General features: G+C 37.9%; 1 protein-coding gene across 1 annotated transcript in view; it reads left to right on the top strand.

Annotated features, from left to right (window-relative positions):
* Positions 1 to 14,622, top strand: part of PSD3 (pleckstrin and Sec7 domain containing 3) — a 482,251-nt gene that overhangs the window by 261,392 nt on the left and 206,237 nt on the right. The window contains exon 10 of the mRNA XM_052661313.1: positions 9,232 to 9,321. Coding sequence (XP_052517273.1) covers positions 9,232 to 9,321 — 90 coding nt within the window. The remainder of the gene's footprint in view (positions 1 to 9,231; positions 9,322 to 14,622) is intronic.

Raw genomic sequence — 14,622 nt, forward strand, 5'->3', positions numbered from 1 at the left:
CCACCACTTTAGCAGAGGATAAACCCAAAGGTAAAGTCCAGAGTGTGTCGGATGCCTGACCCATTTGCTCACCCGTGATGCGTCCTCGGGACCAGGGCTGCCTCCTTCCATTTTCCTGCAGCCTCATGCTCAGACGCTTCAGTCGTGTGCAACTCTTTGCAACCCTGTGGAGCCTTAGTGCACTAGGCTCCTCTGCTGTGAGATTCTCCAAGCAAGACTGCTGGAGTGAGTTGCCATGCCCTCCTCCAGGGAGTCTTCCCAACGCAGGGATTGAACCTGTGTCTCCTGCTTTGCAAGCAGATTCTCTTACCAATGACCCACTGGGGAAGCCCTTCTTATCGACTAAGGGCCTGCAAACTATGCCCCACAGTCCAGCTGGTTTTCCTGAACACGGTCACACACATTTGCAGACTAAAATGACAGTGTTGAGTAGTTGTAACAGGGATCTTACAGACTGTAAAGCCTAGAATATTTCTTATCTGATCCCTGACAGAAATTTACAAAACTTGTCTCTTCCAGACTCTTGCCCTGGTCTATGAAACCTTCTGCTTCCTCCCTAAACATAGTAGGTAAGGCTGAGGAGGATCCTTTTACCTAACATTCTAAATGAGAAACGTGTTTACATCCAAGTTACATTTTCCAGACATGATTAATTCATCAAATACTCTATCTCTAAAAGGAAACAAATGGAGAAAACAGCTCTTTATTTTTAAGAAAATATATTTTAAAATGACTATTTAGTCATTTTGGGAGAATAACCTTAAATTTGTCTGGGAGTGAGAACCCCCAGTCTGTTGTGTGTGTGTGTGTTTTTGTTTTTTTTTTTAACTTTTTGACTACTATTTTCTCTCATTAAGGATAGTACCTTAATTGGCTAAATTGTCAAGATTTGGGGCTGACTGGTATTTTGGGGATTTCAGATAGAATTCTGTTTCTGTGGCTTCTCCATTTTAAGTTTGATTAAAAATGCCTCCAGATTTTAAAGATATGATCTCCAGATTTACATTCTTTGAACATCTCAGATTTGATTGGAAGTACTGTATTGATTCCAAAAAATAATTTTTGTGCCTTTCAGTGCATAGGAGGCCTTTTCAAATTTCTATGCTTTATTCATTTAATGGGAAAGAATTCAGAATATCAGAAAGTTTTATGAAAGTGCTGCCTTGGCATGCAATTGCCAGCATTTGTTTCTGAGCAGGCCTCCTCTTTCCCAAAGTCATGATTCAACTTGAAAAGAAAACAAGACTAGAACCATGATGCCTGTGAACTGTTGGGATACAAAGTCAGTGATTAGAGTGAGCTTTGACAGTATTTGTTTGAATAATAGTTTTTCAAATTAACTGATACAAATTGGTATAACGAGGTCTCATAAGTACTTATAAGGACTGTTTCTTGATGACAAAGACCATTTTCCTTTGACTCCCTGATAAAAATAGCATAAAGACTTGGGGAGTGTTTAACCATAGATGTCAGCAAGAAGCAAAGTGGACTGATCTGACCCTTTGCTTTTGCTCCTAGACCTCACCGGGAAGAATTACTAGTGAGGCAGAGGAGGACAGTAAGTTGCAGATATAAACAACCTTGACCATTCAGGAAGTTAGCTTACAGAAATAAGAGGATTATAAGAGAATGCTATCAACAATTGTATGTTAACAAAAGATCATGCAAGTGAAATGGACAGGTTCCTAGAATGATAAATACTGTTGAAACTGAGTCAAGGAGAAATAGAAAATCTGAATAGACCTATAGCAAATAAAGAGACTGACTTAATAATAAATAAAACTTTCCTCAAAGAAAAGCCCAAGACCAGATGGCTTTATTTGTGAATTGTTCTAAACATTTACAGAGGCTTTGGTATAAATCCTTCACAAAATCTTCAGAAAAAAAATAAAAGGGGAGTGATTACTTTTCAAAGCATTCTATGAGGACTATACTACCCTGATACCAAAACCAGACAAAACTATCACAAGAAAACTAATATCCTTTATGAATAGCCCTGTGAATATAGACTCAAAATCCTTAGAGAAAGGAAAACATAGTCTAGCAGTATATAAAAAGGACTATATATTCTAACCATTTGAGATTTATTATAGGAATGCAGGATTGGTTCAACATATGAAAATCAATCTAATCTCCTTATTAATGGAATAAAAGAGAAAAGCCATGATTATCTCAGTAAACACATAAGCACTGCTAAAATCCAATACCATTTTATAACTAAAGGGAAAATATCTAATATGCCAGGAATAAAAAAGAATTTCATTAATTCCTAAAAATGGACATTTATGAAAAACTCACAGCTAACATCATACTTTCTGGAAAAGCTGTAAGACTTTTTGTGCCCCAGATCAGAAACAAGGCAAAAGAGTCTACCCTTGCCACTTCTTTGTTACATACTGAAGATTTTATCCAGGGTGAGTAGGCAGGAAATATAATAAAACACGTCATGATTAGAATGAAATAAGTAAAATTTTCTCTGTTTGCAGAAGACTTGATCTTTTATATTGAAAATCCTAAGGAATCTACAAAAGGAAAAAAATGATTAGAATCTAAAAAACAGTTCAGCAAGGCTGCAGAATAAAAGTTGAATATACAAAGATCATTTGCATTGCTGATACTATCAATGAGCAATAGGAAAATTAAATGTTTTGTTTACAGTATCATCAGAAATACTAAGATACTTAAGAATAAACTTAACAAACTAAGATGAATGCATTGACGTTGAAAACTACAAAACATTGTTGAAAGAAACCAAGTAAGTGGAAAGTAATTTAATGGTATTGGATTGGAACCCTTAGTTTAAAGTGCCATGCTCTCCAAAGTGATCTTCAGATTCAACACAGTCATCCTCAAAATGCTAGCTGACCTTTCTTCCCCCACGGAAAATTGATAAGCTGCTACTGCAATTCAATTACAATTTCTATCCATGTCCCAATGGCATTTTTTGCAGAAAAGAAAAATTCATCCTAAAATTCACATGGAATCTCAAGGGACTGTGAATAGCCTAAACAGATTTGAAAAACAACAAAACTAGAGAACTCACACCTCCTGATTTCAAAACATATTACACATCTACAATAAAGAGTGTGATACTGGTGTAAAGACAGGCAGATAGACACATGGAACACAGTACAGAGCCCCAAATAAACTCTCGTATAGATACTTTTTAATGATCTTCAGCAAGGGTGCCAAGACTACTCAATGGAGAAAGGATAGTCTCTTCAACAAATGGTGCTGGGAATAAAGGACATCCAAGGCAGAAAGTGGAGTTGTACCCTTATACCATATAAAAGATTAACTCAACGTAGATTAAAGGCCTAAAATGACAACACTATGAAAATAAAACAGAGATAAAGCTTCCTAATGTCGGACTTGGCAATGATTTCTTGGATCTGACACTCAAACCATAGGTAGCAAAATTCAAAGTAGACACATGGGCTTACGTCAAACTTGCAAACTTTTGTACACAAAAGGACACTACAAAGTGAAATGAAAACCTACAGAAAGGGAGAAAATATTTGCAAATCTTACATCTGATGAGTAATTAATATCCAGAATATGTAACGAACTCCTACAACTCTACAACAACAGTAAAATTAATTACCCCAATAAAAAGAGGGAAAAAGATTTGAAGTAGACATTTATCTGAAGATATTATACAAATAACAAGCATATGAAAAAATTCTCAACTTTCACTAATTGTCAGAGAAATGCCAATCAAAGCTACCTCATACCTATGAGGATGGCTACTGTTTTTTGTTTTTTTTTTTAAAGCTAAATAACAGAAGGTGGCAAGTACGGGGAGAAATTGGAATCCTTGTATGCTGTTGGTGGGATTGTAAAATGGTGCACCCCTATGGAAAGTAACATGGCAGTTCCTTAAAAAATTAGAAATAGCGCATGATACCCCTATCCTATTTCTGGCTATATATCTAAAAGATTTGAAAGCAGGATCTCAAGGAGATATTTGCATACCCATGTTCATAGCAGTACTTCACAAAGCCGAGAAGTGGAACACCCCACATGTGCATCAGTGGATAAACTGTTGAACAAAATTGTAGTCTACATCTAATGAAATCCTCAGCCTTAAAAACGAGGAACCTCTGAAGTATGCTGCAGAATGGACAAACTTTGAGAACACTATGATTTCACTTTCATGAGTTATCTAAATATTCAGAGTCCTTAGAACAGAAGGTAGAATGATAGTTTCCAGAAGGTGGAGGGGAGGTGGATAGGAAGTTATATAGAGTTTAAGATTTGCAAGATGAAGTAGTTGTGGAAATCTGTTTCACCACAGTGTGAAAATACATAACCTTACTGAACTGTGCACATAAAAATCATTAAGATAGTAAATTGTTTGTGTTTTTAACCGTAACAAAAAGAATGCAGAGGTGAAAACAACTTGCTACAAAGCTGTGAGTCAAGAGAGTGTTACAGTGGCATCAGACCGAACATCTCGATCTGTTCAATAAAGTTAAGAGTTAAGGAGTAAACCCTTGCATTCCAGTTTGTTGATTTTGACAAGGATGCCAACGCCACTCATTGGAGAAAGAATACATATGGTGCTGGGACAGCTGGATAGTCATATGCAAAAGAATGAATTTAGATTTTTCTTTGCTACTCTGTACAAAAATTAATGCGAAATGGATCTAATATCTAAACGTAGGAGCTAACAGTATAACATCTCTGAGAAAACATAGGAGTAAATCTTTGTGACTTTGGATTGATTTGACATTAATTTGTTACATGTGACACCAAAAGCACAAGCAACCAAAAAAAAAGTAAATTGAAATATCATCTAGATTAAAAATTTCCTCTGCTTCAAAGAACACCATCAAATGAGAAAGACTCACATAATAGGAGACAGTATCTGCAAAGTACATATATAATAAGGAGTTTGTATCAAGAATATATAAAGGACACAACTTGAGAATAAAAGATAATAAAAGGACAAAGGATTCGAATCAGGATTTCTCCAAAGAATATGTACGTGTGGCCAGTAATGCATGAATGTATGCTGAAAATCACCAGTCATTGCTGCTGCTGCTGCTGCTAAGTTGCTTCAGTCATGTCTGACTCTGTGCGACCCTGTAGACGGAAGGCAGCCTACCAGGCTCCTCCGTCCCTGGGATTTTCCAGGCAAGAACACTGGAGTGGGTTGCCATTTCCTTCTCCAAAGCATGAAAGTGAAAAGTGAAAGTGAAGTCGCTCAGTCGTGTCCGACTCTTTTTGACCCCATGGACTGCAGCCTACCAGGCTCCGCCGTCCATGGGAGTTTCCAAGCAAGAGTACTGGAGTGGGTTGCCATTGCTTTCTCAGTCATTAGGGAAATCCAGATCAGAAGCACAGGACACCAGTTTACACCCACTAGGTTGGCTTAAATAAAAAGGACAGATAAGTGTTGGAGAGGATATAGAGAAACTGAAACTCTCACACGCTTTTAGTGGGTATGTAAACTGGTGCCTGCAGTTCCTCAAATGATTAAACACAGAGTTGCCATATGACCCAGCAATCCCGCTCCTTGGTTTTACACATAGGAGCAATGAAAACAAGTCCGCCCAAACTTGTATGCAAATATTTTCAGCTATATTATAGGAGCCACAAGGTGGAGGCAGTCCAAGCAGCCACCAATTTCTGAATGGATAAACAGGATTCAGTATATTCATATAATGGAATGTTGTTTGGCAACAAAAAGAAGTTAAATACTGGTTAATGCTACAGTATGGGTGAACCTTGAAAGCATTATGCTAAATGAAAGAAGCCAGTCATAAAAGACTGTATTTGTATGATTCCATTTATGTGATATGTCCTGCATAGGCAGCTCCGCAGGGCTTAGTAAATAAGTTTGTTATTGGTGTTCAAGAGAATGGGTAATGAGGATGGGAGAGAGGTCTAAGAGTGACGGCTAGTGGATATGGAGCGGCTTTTCGGGTGATAAAAATGGTCTCAGTTTACACGGGTGATGGCCATACTGCTTTAACAATATGCTAAGAATTATTGAATTGTATTGTTCACAAGAATGAATGTTATATGAATTACATTTTGATAAAGCTGGTGTTTTTTTAAAAGTTATAGTAAGTTGACGCTTGTATAACTGACATATTGACACTTACAGGTAACTTACTGGCATATTTTTTACTGGCATATCCTGGTATTTGTGATTTTGTCTGCTTTTCCATAGTTTTATTTTTGTTTGTATAACATGTTTTTATATTTGGGAGTCTTGATATTGTTTTATTTGATACTTATTTTAACAAAAATTACATAAATTGAGATTAAAATTTCAGTTTCTTATTACCAAAAGACTCAGGTGTTTCAATATAAAGCATTCTAAAACAAGTTTTATCATTATTAACATTATAAGGATTAAAAACAGATAATGTCATTAAGTGAACCCATGGACTGTAGCCTACCAGGCTCCTCCCTCCGTGGGATTTTCCAGTCAAGAATACTGGAGTGGGTTGCCCTTTCATTCTATAGGAGATCTTCCTGACCCAGGGATTGAACCCGGGTCTCCCGCATGGTAGGCAGACGCTTTACCGTCCGAGCCACCAGGGAAGTCCCCTGACAGGTCGGCATAAACCCCCGACAGGTTTCTGCCATGAGCCGTATGAGGTCACCGCGGAACCGCAGAGCAGGGCTCCTCACTTGCTTCGCGCAGAGTGTGTCATTCATTCACACAAGCACACTATAGAGTTAGTAAAGTACAGCAGAAAACATGTTCGCTAGGAGAGCAAAGAACTAGAGCTCCAAGCATCCTTACCTTGTCCTCAAGGATCCCGGATGAGCCCTCAAGATGAAAAGTTGCTGCTGAACCATAGAAGACGCCAGGATTCTTGACCTCCAGAGGAGAAGAATTCAATCCGGGGCGAGTGATGAGGCTTGATCGCTCAGAGCTTTTGTGTAATAAAGTTCTATTAAAGTATAAAAGAGATAGAGAAAGCTTCTGATACAGACATCAGGAGGGGGGCAGAAAGAGTGCCCCAATGTTATCAAATCACATATTAAAAAAACATTTTTGTTCGTAAGTGATGATTAAATTATGTCTGTTTTTAATTTTGTTAAAAGCAAACAATTGTAACCACCTAACTTGGAAAAGAATTTTTTACCTAGTCATTATTCATTCATTTTCTCAAATCCTTGAATCATATCCCAGAAAAGCCTTGCCAAGTCATATCAAAATGACTATTGATCATACTTGCTAGTTTTTAGCTTAGGTGGCACCCTGTTTGATCTGATATACTTGATAAGGGAAAACTGAGCTATTGTCTTTTTCAGTATAATGTTAGGAAACAGTATTTTCCATTAAGGTTACTTTCTGTGCTTTAAATAAATTTCCACCAAAACTTGGGACTGCAGCTGCAATTTATTCAAGTTATAGGAAATATCTGCCAAATACATTAATTGGCAAAGCCAGTTCTCATTGTTAAAACATTTATGCAGTCTTTCCTCTAAGTGTAACTACCTATGCTGTCCTTCCTGATGGAAGAGGCAAGGTTTCAAACAAAAGTTATAATTAATTAGCAAGCACTGGACAGATTGTTTCATGTTTTAAGGCAGAAGGGCAGTTGTGGAAAAGGAAGTGAGAAGCGGTGACTTTGAAGACACACAGGTGACTCTGTTCTCAGGCAGATGTATGCTTTTTAAGTTCTGTATAAATACTCCCTCGAAACTGTCTATGGTTTTGCATTCCTGTTAAAGTCTTTGTCTCCAGAACATTCTGCACCAGCTTGCAGACTACTGTTCTACCCTACTCCTAGTCTTCTCTGAATAAAATAAAATTGCAGGGCATGCATTGTCTTTGCCCATGTGTTGTGTGCAGGGCTGCATGGTGTTGGCACACTTTGTGTTCACTTGGACCACATTTGCCAGAGAGCCCCAATCTCTGCACTTTTGCTCTGCGTCCCCTACTCACGGGATGGGTTTCTGTGGGAGTCCAGACTCAACCTCAGAATCCTTCACAACTGGCAACTTTTATTAGCCAGTTGGAGCTGGCACTGGAGGCAATTCTGTGTCATAGCAATTTTATTAGTTTTCTCAGCATATTTGCATCTCTCCTCTTTTTACAGTTCACATTTTCTGCGTGTTTAGTCATTCAGTCATGTCCAACTCTTTGCGACCCCATGCACTGCAGCCTGCCAGGCTCCTCTGTCCATGGCAATTCTTCAGTCAAGGACATTGGAGTGGGTTGCCATGCCCTCCTCCAGGGGAATCTTCCTCACGCAGAGATTGAACCCAGGTCTCCTGCATTGCAGGTGGATTCTTTACTGTCTGAGCTATAAGGGAAGCCCTCACATTTTCTAATTTTTGTTTATTAATGAGATCATCTTTGGTTAAACTTAATATCCTTAAGTCAAGTTGAAAACGAGTTTGGAAACAGTTCTCCAAGGATCTCTTGCTTTTCTTACATTTTGTGAACTGAAGTTTGGTTGCCTTTGTTCTGGTCTGTCTTTTCAATATTACTTCTGTGGTGAGCAGCATTGGAAAATTGACTTAGTGATTCCCAGAGCAGTGGTTAGATTTGTGTTTGACCTTGAAAGATACAAGCTGGTTTCTCTCTTTACAGAAAGGGGTAGATATACTTAACTGTCCCGTTGCGAGGATTCAGGTTCCCAAACCGCAGCGCTCCTCCTATGTGTGCAGGTGTCAGCTGGCCCCACTCAAGGTGCTCTGAGTATTGGGACTCAGGGAAGTGGGGCAAGAAAGCACTGGGGTTCCGGCCACTTCTGTTGTGATAAATTCCTGTGGTCCTGCTTCTGACTGCATTCGGCAGCCTGTGATAGGCTAAGTTCTTAGCTTGAAGTAGCAGCCTGAAATCTCAGGTCCTTCATCATTCTTGGCAGTAGGTAGGAAATACAAATAAAGAAGCAAATAGCCATCAGAGTTCAGCTAAGAAATGTCATTTTATTCATGCCTTCCTGTAAAAACTACATTATATATTCTTTGCATAAATGTAGCAAAGGTTTTTCAGATTTTTTCTTAGGCTGAAATAAAAGCTTGACATAATTTTGCTATTCATATTTAATGACAGTTTTCAAAGCATAATAAGCCATCTGGTTTTTTTCATATGCATATAAACTTGTAGGTATATATATACACACACATATATATTGGAGTGTTTGTGTCTGGTCTTGAAAAACCAAATCAATCTTATTTTGTTTAATCATGTTTTCAAGAAATAATCTTAATTCCACCTATGTCATTGTGATGTGTTATTTGCCTCTGTTCCAGAATATCGGAAAGAAGATGACCTGCCAAGAGTTCATCGCAAACCTCCAAGGGGTAGATGAAGGTGGTGATTTCTCCAAGGATCTACTGAAAGTAAGCATTGAAATACTGGTATTTATGTATTTACTTACTAAAATAGAGTTGATTTAAAATATTATGTTAGTTTCAGATATATAACAATAATTCAAAATTTTTATAGATTATACTTCATTTGAAGTTATTATAAAATATTGACTATATTCTCTTTGCTGTATAATATATTCTTGTAACTTATTTTTTATACTTAGTAGTTTGTACCTCTTAATGCCCTACCCTGAAATACTGGTATTTAAAATATGTTTATATTTTCTACTTACCTTTTAATGTAAAAGAGGCTGTGATTGCTTAAGTCTTTTGTTGTTGTGTTTTTTTAGTTTTTCTCGTGAGGTTTCTGTTGGACATTATCCTTGACATGTCAGACTGCAAACTACCCTTCAATTCATAATTCCTAGAAGTCCACATTATAATTTATAATACTGAGATAATCAGTAGATTTTGAATAATTTGTGATACAAATAGTGGGCATTTTTTAATTTATTTGACTGTCAGAACTTGAGAAAGATCACAATGGTATATTCATTATGGACACAAAAGAGCATTTATCAGACAATAATGGAAGCAGTTCTGACTATTCAGTCCTCAGAAATCCACTCAGGTCATCTTTGGAAAGACATTAAATTAAAATCTGAGTAATTGTGGAATGCCTGAATTACTTGCACTGAGCTTTATTATTGACAACAATTAGCATGTTTTCCCTCTAATCAACTTTGGAATTCATAACATCCTGCAGCAGTATACATGAGATGTACGTTTGACTCAAATACAAAATAGAGATTGATAATGGATGTGGATATTTTTGAAGTTCAGGATAAGATGTGTGTGTTGAGAATGTGATTTTTACAGATTTCTGTTTGATTCTAACTTTCTTTTTAAAACTTTGTACACATGTATATTTCTTTTGACATCAGTTCCTTTGACTGAATTTGCTAAGAAGGGCAGCACATTTGAATCGTGGTATAATATGGAAATGTATGAGTAGAAAGTCCTTATGTTTTCTATGACTTTTAAACTACATAATATATAGAATTGAGTTCTGCCAGATTTAGAAAGACATATATACTCTGAAAAATGAAAAAAGGTGTAAAAATGGTATTACGAGATTCTGAGTCTGACTGGCTTTAATTGCAGCTCATTAAAAAATTATATTATGAAAAAAGCAAGAGGAAATGTATCTTCAGCTTACTATATATAAGGAAGGTGTTTTTTAAGTCCTTTCTCTATGGAACAAATGCTGCCATTTCTGAAGCTACAATTCCTAATGGGAATGCGAAGTAAAAAATGGTGGATTGGAACTTGATATATTCTGTACATCCATGAAAGGCAGACAGTAGACACATGGAAACAGGCCTTTTCTCATTCTAGTGGTGTTAGCATGGAATGTAACAGTCTTTCTAGGAGAGGATTTGTGAAGCCTTTATTAAGTTAAGCCAGAAATGAAAATTGACAGGTAGAATTTCTACAGTAAGCTTTTAGACTTTTGTGGTAGGCTGTGGTAACATGCATAACTGTGGGTTCAGCAGCGGGCAGCTTTAGAGCAGGTTTGAGGGAGCTTTCTGAACCAGATGCCGTGAATGTACAGTCCAGTGGCTACCATTCACCTTGGGTAAGCACGTGTTCTTTGATTTACTCTGCCAAGAATTTGCTGGATGATGTGTTGCAGTCGTACAATTGAGATCATGCTTAAAAATCTCAGGGGGAAAAATAAGGGTTATACTTTTTTTTTTAATTTACTGTGGGAAGCTGACAGTGAAACGATACTGAAAATGACAGTGGCATTTACATGGGAATTGTCGAGTAAAGTATTGATCTCCTTCTATACCAAACCTCAGCCACTCCCCCACCCAAGAGGAGGGTTTTCTGTTTCAGTAGGAATCTGGATTTTACTGCAGATTCCAGCAAGAAAAGATTTTCTTCAAACCGTTTGTTTCATTTCACTCTTCTCTGTGACCAGCCCTCTTAATTGCTTCTCCTTTCCTCTCTCCCTCTGCCTCCCCTTCTCTTCCTCTCAGTTGCTTTTTAATTCTGCCTTTGACTTTCTCTTTTGTTTTCTCTTAGTCTCTTTCTTATCTTTCTTTCTCTGCTCCCCTCCCACCACAACACACACACTCTCTCTCTCTCTCTCTCTAGAATAGCTATCTATTCATTCCCTGCTGAGATAAATTATTAGGTGGGATATGAATAGGCCTTTGGGGGGGAGTATTACACACATGCCACACAGATAGATACATATGTCCAGATTAACACACACACATTTGGTATCATCTTACAGGTTCTAGATAACTCCTTTCTCTCTTCTGCCACCCCTTTCCCAACTTAAACATTACAGGTATATACTCCTTTCAGTTTAATTTATGAGGTGAGCCATTTAAAGTTAAATGGACGGAACTGATAAATGGTTATTGCTACATATTGACCTTACTACTTTAAGATTTCTTTGCAAATCTTAAAATATCATTTGGATTTTCTTTTTGAACCAGAAGTAACATTCTGACCTGTATCTGTTGTTCAGGGTAGTTGCATAGTCAGGAATATTTATTGAAGACCCACTCTGTGTTCAGGTGTGGACTTGGAGAACATATCAGAACCAAATGGGCCCCTGGTCTCAGAGACCACAAACTACTGAAAAAGATGGAGGGTCCTTTCTCCCTTAAATAGGCAGTTACTCCATATTAAAATAAAAATATAAAATGAATCCTGCTTGTTGTTAGTAGGAATGATAATAAAAAATAGACCTTAACATACTTAAAGGTAGGCACCATGAGGGACTTGTTTCAAACCTTTAATTCAGAGACTTGAGTTAATATTTAGCTGTAAATTTGCCTTAGATTACATGAAAAGGATAGATAGTGGTATATTGAGCCCTTTTTCACACTTTACAATTTACTGCTGTTTCCCTGCTATTTACTCAAATGACCTAAACAGATACATGAGTATATAAGTGCTTTGTGCAAATAAGAGTTTTCCCCAATAAGTTGCTTAAATGATGAAAAGTAACAGATATCTATGGTATAAAATGGAAGAAGTTGGGTATCAAAAGACAACCAGTGATAGAATATTATTTAGGTTCTTTAAACTTGGAATCTGGTTGGGAGGATGTGCTGTTTGAAATAAGCCTCCATTTAAAATATCGGTACAGTTTTAGTAGGAGACTGATTTTGATTTAGGTTAATATTCCACTTCAGCTCCTATCCCCTTTCTTCTCCATAAACATTAATGCTCTTTCTCTCTTTCTCTCTCTTTTTCCTTCTCTCTTCCTCTCTCTCTCTCCCTTCTGCCTATTTCCTCACCAAATCAAGACCAGACTCTGCCAGACCATCTGATGTGTCTGTGGCTCCACTGGGCGTGCCAATCCCAATGCTTGGATGTGGTTTGCCTTCAGGTGTCATTGGGGTTGAGGTGGAAGCAAGGGGAAGAGGGAAGATCTGCTTTTAGTTCTGATGATTTAATAGGACATCCCTAAGAGTCTAATAAGTAATAAAGCTCTTAGGACTCAAATAGAAGGAGATGAGAATGTGAAATGCGGGCCAGCTCTGGGTTGGAGGATGAAGTTCCTGAGAGACATGATACATGAGGATTAGGACTATTGTCTTGGGAACTCTGCTGACTGGGTTCCAATCTCAGCTCCCCTGTCTGAGGGGTTATGAGCAAATTCGCTTAAACTTTGTCTCCTGATTGCCTCTTCTATGAAATGGAAGGCTTTATTATTAACACCTACCTCACCTAGTTGTTTTAATAAGTTAATATATCTAAAGACTTCGGAGTTTCTAGTATTGTTAGCTATTATAACTTTTTAAAGTGAAGTCGCTCAGTTGTGTCCAACTCTTTGTGACCCCATGGACTGTTGCCCACCAGGCTCCTCCATCCATGGGATTTTCCAGGCATGAGTACCAGAGTGGGTTGCCATTTCCTTCTCCAGAGGTTCTTTCCGACCCAGGGATCAAACCTGGGTCTCCCACATTGTAGGCAGATGCTTTTACCCTCTAAGCCACCAGGGAAGTCATTATAACTTTTTAGTATTGTTTTAGTCTTTACCTGTCTCAAAGTGGACTGGACAAGGACTCCATCCCTTCCTGCAAGTACTTGGACTCAAGGTATCTTACACTTCCTGGGCAGAGTGGGATTAGTGTCAATAGACAGGACTTCTGTCCCCCATCCCTTTTCAGCCTAAACACACCCATCATTTTGTTCTTAGAAGGGACCATCTGTGACTTTGACCTTGAGCATTTTCTCCTATTGTGGTAAGATTTTTAATCCTCATCATCTGTGGCTTCTTTTCTTTCTAAGGACTTGCTGCTTCCAAAGAATGGCCGTTGAAATCCTTCACAGAAGGCATTTGTGCAGTGATGCCTGTCTTGACATAGTGTAGGCATGTGACAATGAACCTTGGTTAATCCTGTATTTTCTGCCTTCTTAACCTTGTTAAGCAACGTGCCTCTTATCCATCTTGCTGCATTTTTGGTTTGCATCTTTGGTTTGGGTCTTTGATGCTGCAAGAGTGCAGGGACTAAGGAGAATTTGGTCTTAAACTGGTCCTGAGATCATGAAGAAACTTTGAGGAAGCAAATTAGTTCTGGTCCTCTTTAAAGATCCCAAGAAAATCCTGGGATATTAATGGAGATGTGAATTGTTTGAAGTGACTACAAACCCTGGGAAAGAAGAAGTATTGCTGGGTGTCTCCCTACTCCATGTGTTCTCCATATGGAGAGCTCCGGGTCAGAAGGCTCATGGGTTTATTGGTCAGCTTTTGTAGATTCTAGACTTATCCTGGGAATGAATCTCTTCCACACAGAAGACTGGAATAGGTTGCCATTTTCTTCTCTAGGGGATTGTTTCCTTAATTTCTCTTTCTGATATTTTGTTGTTAGTGTGTAGAAATGCAACAGATTTCTATGTTTTAATTTTGTATCCTGCAGCTATACTGAACTCATTGGTGAGCTCTGGTAGTTTTCTGGTGGTGTCTTTAGGTGGTGGTGATGTCTTTTATATGTATAGTATCATGTCATCTGCAAAGAGTGACAGTTTTGCCTGCTCTTTTCCTATTTGGATTCATTTTATTTATTTTTTTCTTGTCTAACTGCTATGGCTGAGACTTCCAAAACTATGTTGAATAAAAGTGGTGAGAGTGTGCATCTTTTGTCTTTTTCCTGATCTTAGAGGAAATGTTTTCAGCTTTTCACTCGTGTGTATGTTAGCTGTGAATTTGTCATATATGGTATGACCTTTATTATGTTGAGATATATTCCCACTATGCCCATTTTCTGAAGAGTTTTTATCAGAAATGGACATTGAATTTTA

The sequence above is a fragment of the Budorcas taxicolor genome, chromosome 24 (assembly GCF_023091745.1).
Source record: "Budorcas taxicolor isolate Tak-1 chromosome 24, Takin1.1, whole genome shotgun sequence".
Taxonomy (NCBI): Eukaryota; Metazoa; Chordata; class Mammalia; order Artiodactyla; family Bovidae; genus Budorcas; species Budorcas taxicolor.